Consider the following 12,081-nt stretch of genomic DNA (forward strand, 5'->3'; position numbering starts at 1 on the left):
GGCCGATCGCAACCGCGAAATTGCCGTTGTGAAACGCGGAAGACGGTTCCGCGACACGCGAAGGTGGTCAATAGTGGAAATCCAAGTGATCTCATTCCGTGGAGTGTGGATACCCCGTGGAGTTCGGTTTACGATAGAGCCGGACAAAAGAAAACGGCGTCGAATATCCCCGACGGTGTTGGTCCCGAGAATCCCCGGAAACGGAAATACTAGGCGGATGGATCCTATTGGCCGAGAATACCTGGCCGCAGGAACGACGAGAATTCCCGTAGCGGAAGGCGGATCGGATTGGCCGAGGATTTCCCAGCCGCTAGGAACGACGAGTATGCCCGTCACAGGATAGTTGGAACGAGAATATCCGTTCTTGAGGAGGTGCTCGAGAATGCCCAAGCTATGAAGCGCCAAGTATACCCGGCGCTGGAGAGGAGTAGGTGCGAGATCAGTGGCTCGGAGTGATCTGAGTTCGGCTTCCCACTGCCGTCTTATATATTGGTCTGCGCGATTGGACGCACCAACCAGCGCGCGTGATCGGGCCGGCCGGAGTGGGAACGCTTGCCTGACACGGCGCGCGGCGCGCGTGGTTAGCCGGACGCACGCACGTACACCCAAGGACTTTGATTCTGTCCATGGGGAAATTTTCCAAACTGAGAAGTCGCTATCTTTCTACAGTTCATGACTGACGTAACAACCAATAAGCTCTAGTTGTTTCATTAATCATGAACTGCGAGTATGTAGAAAATGGTGACTTCTCAGTTTAGAAAATTTCCCCATGGACAGAATCAAAGTCCTTGGGTGTACTCGGTCTTACGCATGGAGTAAGAGAATAGGAGGCTAAACTCAGCACTCCAATTACGTTCTCGTTTCGTGTTCCCTATTGGGAGGATGGTCGCTGAAAAGAATAACTTCTTACGGATGAGCGCCATTTGTAATAGTTACCCTAACTTGACTTTTCATGTATTTTCATAGAGTTCAGTGTTTTTACCCGAATATTGAAATATTTATTTATTTGTAAACCAAACATAGAAATGGCGTGTTGGATTCGAGGATGTACAGTGCGTTGCATTGATGCCTGGGGTACCGATTTTAAGGATCACGTTTCTTTCTTAGTTATTTTTACGTTCATGACCAAATGCTGCTGTCAACAATCACCGTAGCATTCAGTCATGAACATAAAAATAATCAAGAAAGAAACGTGGTCCCTAAAATCGGTACCCCAAGCATCAATGCAACGCACTGTACACTGCCCGTCATTGATTCGACGGGTCAGTGTAGGAGCCTAATTTATCGACATGATTTATGCAGACAGAGTTGGCAATGCCAATAATGCTGAACACGCGCGCATTTCGAAGAGACGCTCCTCGAGACACAGAAGTAATACAGACTATTAAGAAAAATAATAAATAATCAATTCTTTATTTGTTCACCCTTCTTTCTTCTCTCTTTAATTTATAAATGCAAAGATTCGTTACATTATAGGTCTATATCTTTGTACTTATCGAGAAAAACATTTCGTAACATGTGTTTTGAATTATATATTTATCTAGACAGAAATAAACGGCAATGAAAAGAAACATGTATAAGACGGGAAAAAATAAGCAGGTCATTTAATAAAATTATAAATAAAATATGTTTTTTATTGAAAAATTATGCAAATCTGAGTGTTCCTTTGTCTAAAAATTTAGTAGTTCTAAAAAGAACCGTTTAAAACTACTGAGACCAACTCAGTAGTCAGTCCAGGGCAGCGATCACGTAATTTTTCCCTAGGGTGGAAACGTGAAAAGTGAAAAATTTCACGTGAATTCGAGAATTTTTGCGATCATGTAACTTTGTGAACTATGGAAATGTGAAACTTTCCACGTGAACTTTTCCGCCTTGAAAACTGATGACGAAAAGGCGAAAATCTAGATATTCCCTAGTATATTTACAATCGGTTAGTATATTCGTACATGTTGGTAGTACTTTTGCAAAACATATGATAATTTGAGTTATGTTTTATATTGACAAACAGTATTACTTTAACATTTTAATACTTATTGTAGTAACATTTTAATAATTAGAAGAATTTTAATAATACGAGTATGTAATTATAAAAAAACATTTTAATAATTATTATAATAACATTTTAATAATTAGCAGAATTTGAATAACATATAATTATAAAAACATTTTAATAATTATTATATTAGGAGTACAAATTGAAAACCGCCGTTTTTTGTCAAAATTTGAGGATTGATTGTTGAAAAATGGTTACATACTTATTCTTGAAAGTATTGTCCATCGCTGGTCACTACTTTCTCCCACCTTTCGGACAGCATACAAATCCCGCATCGAAAAAACTGCTCGTCTTTTGCGGCGATCCACGAATCGACCCAGTTTTTGGCCTCTTCGTAATAATGGAAGTGCTGCTCAGCCAGGCCATGCGCCATTGATCGGAACAAGTGGTAATCTGAAGGGGCGATGTCAGGAGAATACGGCGGATGAGGTAAGACGTCCCATTTCAATGTTTCCAGATAGGTTTTAACGACCTGAGCAACATGTGGCCGAGCGTTATCGTGCAGCAACATCACTTTTTCGCGTCTTTGCTCGTATTGTGGCCGTTTTTCCTGCAATGCTCGGCTCAAACGCATTAGTTGTGTTCGGTAGCGAGCTCCTGTGATGGTTTCACCCGGTTGCAACAGCTCATAATAAATCACGCCGAGCTGGTCCCACCAAATACACAGCATGAGCTTCGAGCCATGGATGTTTGGCTTGGCCGTCGATGTTGATGCATGGCCGCGGTAGCCCCACGATTTTTTTCGCTTTGGATTATCATAATGGATCCACTTTTCATCGCCGGTTACAATACGATGCAGAAAACCCTTCCGTTTTTGCCGTTGGAGCAGCTGTTCGCACGCGAAAAAACGCCGTTTGACGTCTCTCGGCTTTAATTCGTATGGCACCCAGTGTCCATGCTTTTGGATCATTCCCATGGTTTTCAAACGTTGTGAAATAGCTTGTTGAGTCACGCCCAATGAATCTGCAAGCTCCTGTTGCGTTTGAGATGAATCTTCATTCAGTAATGTTTCCAATTGTGCGTCTTCAAACTTTTTCACCTGTCCGGGACGCTCCTTGTCTTCTACGCCGAAATCACCACTTTTGAAGCGTTGGAACCATTCTCGACACGTTCTTCCACTAATGGAAGCCTCACCATAAGTTTTTACAATCATTCGACGCGCCTCAGCCGCAGATTTTTTCGAATTGAAGGCAAAAAGCAAAACTTCCCGCAAATGACGCTTATTGGGCACAAATTTCGACATTTTCGATCACAAAAAAATATATAACGCCGATAAAAATTCACAACTGCAATGATAAGGAATTGTTGCCAGATGCCCAACCTTACATTAAAAATTTTTGATCTAACGTTTGGCGCCAGCATTTACCGCTGGCGCCATCTACTGGAAAACGGCGGTTTTCAATTTGTACTCCAATAGTATGGCTGCAGCATGGTGGGTGCTTCAACTTGAACAATACGAAAAAAAAATTTAAGAATACGTAGAAGAGAATTACGAGATCTAAGCAATTCTTTTGAGATACCAGAATCCCAATTTATGGTTTTATATCGGTAAGTATAAACAATCTAGTACATTTTGCTTTGTAATTACATTTTATGCTACGAAATAATGGACCGTTATTAACAATTAGGCAATAGATATTTTGATATTAATGATTTTACAAATATACAGACTTTCAAAAGATGCTACTTTCATGTTGTATGAAAGTATACAACCTTATGTACAAGGACCTCAGAAGTTGACAGCAATACCATTAGAATTAAAGGTGAGATTAAATAAAAATTGTGATAAATGTGCAAATATATATTGCTGTTTTATTGTTTTTTTAATATGTTAGAGACATTTCAATTATCACTTTATAATTTTGAAGATTTAAGCAACATTAAGTTTCTTAAGTTCTGGGTCGTATCAAAGAAGAATCAGACAAGATTTCTTAAGTAGTATGTCTCAATCTTCTGTAAGTGGAGCAATACATGCTGTAATCAATGGAATAAATAGAATAATGCCACAATGGATAAAATTTTCAACACTACCTGCTCACATTCAAACTGTTCAAGAACAGTACGATAAAATTAATGTTATATATCTGTTCTTTGGATAATAAATATTATTCAAATAAAAAATAAACTATGAAATACAATTTTTATAACTTTTTTATTCAAAATTAAAAAATAATATATTTTAGGTTTTGGATTAATACTAACTTCCCGGGGGTAATAGGAGCTATAGATGGGACACATGTGGCAATATGGCCACCAGAAAAAAACAGAGAACATCTTTACATTAATAGAAAATTATTTTATTCCCTAAATGTTATGATAGTAAGTATTCATTATTCCACAATAAATATGTTAATATAATTAAACAAATGTAATTAACAAAAAAGTTAAATTCCGTAATTAATAATTTTATATAGACTTATATACATATATATATTTTTTTTGTTTTTAGGTCAGTGACTATAATGGAATAATATTAACAGTTTTAGCAAGTCACGGTGGCCGTACTCATGATTCCAGAGTTTGGAATTCCTCTCGATTAGCCAGATATATGTTAAACAAATATCAGAATGGTAGAAGAAATGTATGGCTATTAGGTATGCATACAAATTATAAAACATTATTATTAATTCACCAAACAAAAATGAAATAAATGATTTTGTTTTGACATATTCAAATATGTGCTTTAAATTTTTTTTAATCTATTTTGAATCAAAACAATTATATAATATTGACATAAATACATTGAAATTCAATATAATGCATAGCTCATTTCATATTTTAATTTATTTGATTTTAAAAATAATATATAAGGACATGAATCAATTCGAATTTAAATTGATGAAAATCGCATTTCGTATTTCAATTCATTTGAGTCCAAAAATATATTCCACTTCAAAATTATGCATAAGAACAATTTCGTTTTAATTTAATTAAATTGAAAAATAATTTGAATAAATTCAAATAAATTAAATTTTTAATTTATTTAAATTTATTTTTTTTTGCTAGCAATTCAATCTTCAAAAAAAAAATGAAAAGTATTCAACAGAATCTGTCTCTAATACTTAAATAAATAATATACAAAAAATTATTTATAGTGTATTTGAATTAGAATTATAACAGTTGTTTTTGTCATAGGGTACAAAGAATATTTTGCAGAGAATATTTTTGAATATTATACGGCATTACATATTTAAGAAATATTTTTTGTGTCCAAATTTATCTACAAATACTTAGAAAATACATAGGAAATACTTTCTTTGTCTACTCTGCATTTAGCTATTAGAGATATATTTTTATTAATTCTTAATATCTATTAGCTTTGGGTGACACCCAATTGCACGCATTGCTAATTAGTTAATAAAGAATTTGAATAAAGAATTTTCTGATTGCTCGTTCCAGTATCGATTGCTATGAACGGTTGTAACGTGATCAAATAGAGTGATTCTTTAACTATATTAGTTAAATTGATGTTAATTCAATTAACTATGATAATGATGTTTTCAGGTGATGCAAGATATCCCTTATTACCATATTTAATGACACCCAAATTAAATCAACCACCAGGATCTCCAAGTGCAGCATATAAAGATGCTCATATTAAAGCACGATGCTCAATCGAAAGAACAATAGGTATATTGAAAGGTCGATGGAGATGTTTATGCAAAGAAAGGACTTTGCACTATGTACCTGAATTTGCAAATAAACTTATTTATTTTATTTATCTTATAACAATTTTATTTCATATAACTGCAAAGCGTGTTATTTTTATTTAGCATTGATCGTAAACGCAACTTGTGTTCTACATAATATTGCAAAACGTTTTAATATTCTGGATGGCAATGTATACAGAGATGAAAATATTGAAGAAGAATTAGGACCGATTTTTGATAAAAATTTACGTGCAAGAGGAAATAAAGTGCGAGAAAGAATAACTACAATATTTTACATGACTTTGTTTTTTATAAAATAATGTAACAAGTATAATATATTATTTGAAAATGTATCTTTTTCTATTAAAATTAAAAATAACATGAAACATTATCTTTAATCTTTCTTTTATTTTATGAACTATATTATACAAAACAAAAAAAATATTGCAAAACAAAATTAAAAACTCATTATATTTTTAATTGTACGTAAAATTTTACGTTACTTAAATATATATTATTTAATAGTGCATATGTTTATCTGCTAAAATAAAACTTTTACACAAAAAACCAAACTAAAATATTCTACATTGCACTATATTGTAAAACAAAAAAGTCACAGTATTTATTCTATTCTAACTTATACTTGTGTGATGAGATCAGGGTAGATATTCTGGCATTAGCAACTGCATAGATGTTTTCATTTCCTTTAATTCTTTTAATATATCTTGTTGTGTGTTTAAAGTTTTCTTCATAAGCTTTAATTGTCTCTTTTTTAATTTGTATTTTTTTTTTGTATTTCTAACATATCACTGGATAGCTGATGCATTGAAGTTTCTATAGAAATTTGAATATTTATTTTTAATATTTTTTTTCTATGATTAAATATTAACAAATATTTGTGTTTTTTAAATAACTTACCTGTTCTTATGTTACGTGTATTTAAAACTGAGGTTTGTTTTTGTATTTGTCTATAGTTTTGTTCAGGTTCAGGTTCAGGTATAGATATGTCTGGTAATATATTTTCTGCATTTTCATTTATTTCCATATCTACTCCTATATCCTCTTCAATTGTTTGCACATTTATTTCTTCTACTTCTTGATTTTCATTTAATGTTAAATTGATACCAGGAATATCTTCTAGCCCAGCTGCCTCAGGTGTTAAGAATTCTAAAACTTCTTCTTCAAAAGTGGTAAAAGATATATTTATACTGGGACCACCTCTTGTTCCTTGAATGTGATTTCGCCTTTTCGCCTCCTTTTTTAATATATATGATTTAATATCTTTCCATGTCTAAAAGATTATAAAGATATTAACAATTTTATGCATGTTAAGATTAGCATATACCCAGATAACCAAGTAGTTTTAGCGCATCTGACAAATTAATGCAATTCATGTGTGTTGTAAACTTGTCAATTTTCTGACATAGGAATCAAATGTGGAACTGAGTATAGTACCCTGCCTGCACCAAACGTAACAAGCACGTCGCTGTGACGTGCTAACTCGTCGCATGTTACGTCTCAGCGACGTCTCAACTGGTGTTTGAAACGTAATTGAGATGTCGCTGAGACGTAACTAACATTCCCATTTCTGGTGACAGCGACGTTGTAATGATGTGTATTTTGTGACTTATGCACTAATTGTGACCTGAAAATTATCGACGAATTTTGAAAAATTAAGATTGGTTTTTACTGATTATGTACGTAAAATACTTGCTAGATGAAATGTATAATAGTTTTACACTGAGAGAAGAGAGACCCACATAGCACGTAATATTTCTGTGATATCACAGAATCATTGCAATATCACAGAAATATTACATATTACTGTGAAATATCACAGAAATATTACTGTGATATTACACAGTGATAATGACATTAAAATATTCCACTGATATCACAGAAATATCACAGAAATATTACTGTGATATTACACAGTGATAATAACATTAAAATATTCCAATAATATCATTGCAATATATTGTTGCAATATTTAATTCCAAAGAACAAGGTAATGTCAAATGACTTTTTTATTTTGTCTTGTTAATGCAACGTCACTATCTCTTTGATTAATTTCAATATTTTCAATATCCATAATATTTTTGTTAATTTTGGTATCCTATAGAAGAAATCAACTTACAAATAAAATAATTATGTCTTTGCCTTTTCGTGGAATAAAAGTGAAAGTTAAGAAAAAAAATTAATTAACTTTATTATTAGTTTAGATATTTACTTAGTTTATCCCTTAAACTGTATACAGGGTGCGAGAAAAGTTCCGGGACGGCGAAATATCTCGAAAACTAAGCATTTTAGGAAAAAGTGTTTCAGACAAAAGTTGTAGGGTTTAAAAAGATCTATTTACTGATCTTATCAGTTTGACCTTGGATGGCGTCGCCAAGGTCAGATCGAAATTACATTAACTTTTTTAAATGGAAAACCTAACTTTTTATTGCATATTCTTGTAGCTTATCTCGAGACCTTTCCAAAACATTACAAGAAAGTTTATTTTTGTTGAGTACTTTCCGAGTTGTGAGGCTTGAAAGCTACAGTGTACTGTAGTGTGGGTCCAGCCAGTTAAGGCAAGAGTGGCGTGTGGGTCCGGCCAGTTAAGGCAAGTGTGGCGTGTGTTCGGCCAGTTAAGGGAAGTGTGGCGTGTGTCCGGCCAATTAAGGCAAGAGTGGCTGGACCCACACTACGGTACACTGTAGCTTTCAAGCCTCACAACTCGGAAAGTACTCAACGAAAATAAACTTTCTTGTAATGTTTTGGAAAGGTCTCGAGATAAGCTACAAGAATATGCAATAAAAAGTTAGGTGTTCCATTTAAAAAAGTTAATGTAATTTCGATCTGACCTTGGCGACGCCATCCAAGGTCAAACTGATAAGATCAGTAAATAGATCTTTTTAAACCCTACAACTTTTGTCTGAAACACTTTTTCCAAAAATGCTTAGTTTTCGAGATATTTCGCCGTCCCGGAACTTTTCTCGCACCCTGTATATAAACTATAATGTACGCTCTTCTATGTAATCTATCAATTTAATTATTGTTTTACAACTCGATCAATAATAATTTTATTAAAAAATTACAAAAAAACCTTTGTATTTGTCTTATTGCCATTTATAATTTTTACAGGAGCACAAAAATCGATTTAAATTTTTAAAAATTTTCATGAGGAATTTTTTTAAAGAAAATGTTTACAAAAAGTTTTGTCAATACACATTTATTATTCACTTGACAATAAATATTTTAAGGTATATTTAGAAGTTTTTGAAAAAATATACATTTTTACGTCGTTTAATATTTACTGCTTGGTACATTATTTTGTAAAATAATTTATTCATTAATATTGATTAGACTATTATACACCACAGTAAAAGGTTTTTCAAATTAATTAAAATATTAAATTTCCAACAAATTTTTCTTTAGATTTCGCTTTTTTTTAACTCTATTAAAAAATATGAATATATATTCCATCATTAATTAGGTATTTTACAATGTTCATTAATTATATGTTTTTATATAACATTATGGCTCGGTCACCGATCGTCACAACATACGATGAAACAAGCAAGCGCGTGTACAACCGCTATGCGGTCCCGCCGTATGTATAAGACTCCACGCAAACAAGTGAGTGCTGGCACCACCGCTAGGTGGCCGCGCCGCTGGAAACCTTCTCGTGAGTCAAGTGCAGCCACAGGTGTTATATCTAGACGCCACCGCGGCCGACTCGCTAGCTCACACTTCAGTGAGATTTTAAGGAAAATTGTTGCTTGTTGTAATTTGGAGACGAATACTCGTTCTGATTCTTCTTTCAATGTGATGTGCATGTGGAACACTGTTCCACATAAAATTTTATATTTTTACATGTAAATAATATTTTGTATTGTTATTTAATCTTGAACATAAATTAAAATTATAATTCAAATTAAATCATTTTTTAACAAAAATAAAAAAGGACACAAGAAATATTTTTTGTAAATTAAACATTTATTACGTTTACATTATATTCTGTTTTAATAAATATAATTATTTTTTTTTATGTCTAATATATATTACATGTAACAATATGAAAATAATATTAAGAATAACAATAAAAATAAAAAAAATTAAAATAATTTATTTATTTAATTCTTTGCAATATCATTTAAATATCACATAAACATTACAGAAATATTGTGAAATATCACAGTAATATTACTGTGAAATATCACAGTAATATTACTGTGATGCGTTTTCGCGGACATTTTGATATTACTGTGATATCACAGTAATATTTCGTGATATTTCTGCAATATTTCATTTGTAATATTGCAATGAAAAAGTGATATTGCTGTGATATCACTGCAATATTACGTGTTATGTGGGGAATGATTGCAATTACCATAATTCAACTGTAATTTATAGTGGTTTTGAATGCGATCTATAAATTATAGTAATTCTGAATTATAATATTTTACTTTTTATGTATGGTTACATCTATTATGTTTATAATGGTTCCAAATATTGGAAGTTTAAAAAGGTTAGTTTTAATCACATAGTAAATTAAAACATCTTCCACTTGATTTCATTTTCAAGGGAATTCATCAGAAAAATTATTCTACTCTAATAGAACAACGGTGAAAAATCTTATAATGCTCCGCCTTTTATTTACGTGTTTTCTTTCTTACGAAAAAACGCCATAACAACCATCTAGTGACGGTTTCGTGTACTACGCAGAGAAAAAAGTATTTGTAACTATAATTGCATGGTTAAGGAAATTATTATGAGAGATGCATCGGATAGTGATTTTTACCGGATAGCCGGTTACCGCGATAGTATTTCCCAACTGTACATTACTCTACGTAACGTTTTCACAATTACATATTAAATTTAATTACATTAAATGAAAAACATCATTTTTAAAAAGTGAAATGTTATTTATCTTTAAAATATAAGTCACAATACAAAAGAAAATTCAACAAACAGCTAATTAATTAAAACATTCAAATTATTTAGTTACGTCGCAGCGACGTGCACAAGACGTATCATATTTTCTGCGACTTTGTGATCAAAACAGCACGTCTCTGTTACGTCCGATGCAGGCAGGGGTAATAGAAAGGCAGACACATCGTCAGTTAATAAAGATTTTACGTGATTGTATGTAAACGGACGGACGTATGTTATGCGCCGTGCGCTCGGCGGTCGCGATCGGAGTCGCTGGGTAAAACAATCATCGGTTCTGCGGACCGGAAATACATAAGTCGCGGCGTAACTAATTATTAATGGACGGATTCGGACAAGTACGGAAACGGACGGATTCGGATACGTCGGAAGACGTATGGACGGATTCGGCTTACGCGCTCGGTGTGCGGTATCCGTGTTTTAGAGTTGTCGCACGGCGGCGGACTCTAAATGCCGTGTCGGGTCATGATTGGCCCGTGCGGCTGACCGGTTACAGTCTCGGTGCGACGACTCGCGGCGCGACAGTTTCGCTCTGCACGAGGGTCGTCGCCGGTGTCGGCCTGAGCGGCCTTATCTCGCGGGGAGAACACCCCGTGAGGTATGGTAAGCGGACACAGGAACAGTGTCGGCGCGGACGGTCTCTGAGAATTCCCGGGGACACTTGGAACGGTCTGGTCGGAGTGGCCGGACGACGAGAATGCCCGTCGTCTGGCTGAACGGAATGGATAAGCCGTGCGGTAAGAATTCCCGCCGCACGGTGTAACGGATGCAGATTGGACCTGGCCGGACGTACGAGAATGCCCGTCGTCCGGCTGAACGGTCCGGATTGGCCGCGCGACGAGAATGCCCGTCGCACGGCTCCGCGGATTGGATCGTCCGTGCGACGAGAAGGCCCGTCGCGCGGCGGAGCGGATCGGAGTGGCCGAGCATACCCGGCCTCGGGGACGACGGTTATACCCGTCGCGGGAAGGTTGGAAGGAGAATGCCCGTTCCCGAGGAGGTGCTCGAGAATCCCCAAGCTAGGAGGCGCCGAGTATGCCCAGCGCTGGAGATGATCCGAGGAGATCAGGTGTTCGGAAGGATCTCTCCTTTACGTTGCCCACTGCCGGCTTATATACCGTTCCGCGCGGCTGGACGCACCAATCAACGCGCGCGGACGGGCCGGCTAGAGTGGGAGCGCTTTCGGAACGCGGCGCGTAGCGCGCCGGTCGCGCGTGGTAGCACGTGGTGGTCTTACGTAAGCCCCGTGCACGCACGTGCTCGGCTGCGGTGTGTTAGACGGTTGGTCGGTCAGGAGTGGCGGCACGGTGGAGGGACGTAATGTTACAATTGTAGGGTTGTCAGGAGGATTTGAACGAGGCGCCTGGAAGAGGAAAGTCTGGACGACACTTCAAAGGCTATGCCTGGATCAAGAGGGGAGGGAGGAAGGCGGAAACACTG

The 12,081-nt window shown here is 35.5% G+C and overlaps 1 protein-coding gene across 1 annotated transcript; it reads left to right on the forward strand.

Annotated features, from left to right (window-relative positions):
• Positions 1–3,345: 3,345 nt before the first annotated feature.
• On the forward strand, positions 3,346–5,993 carry LOC113005879 (putative nuclease HARBI1; the record flags this gene model as incomplete). Its single annotated transcript, XM_039446145.1, has 5 exons — positions 3,346–3,816; positions 4,237–4,372; positions 4,503–4,647; positions 5,558–5,683; positions 5,827–5,993. Coding segments are annotated over exons 2-5 (444 nt in total), but the record flags the coding sequence as incomplete, so codon positions are not given.
• Positions 5,994–12,081: the final 6,088 nt, after the last annotated feature.

Source organism: Solenopsis invicta, chromosome 2 (assembly GCF_016802725.1).
Source record: "Solenopsis invicta isolate M01_SB chromosome 2, UNIL_Sinv_3.0, whole genome shotgun sequence".
Lineage (NCBI taxonomy): Eukaryota > Metazoa > Arthropoda > Insecta > Hymenoptera > Formicidae > Solenopsis > Solenopsis invicta.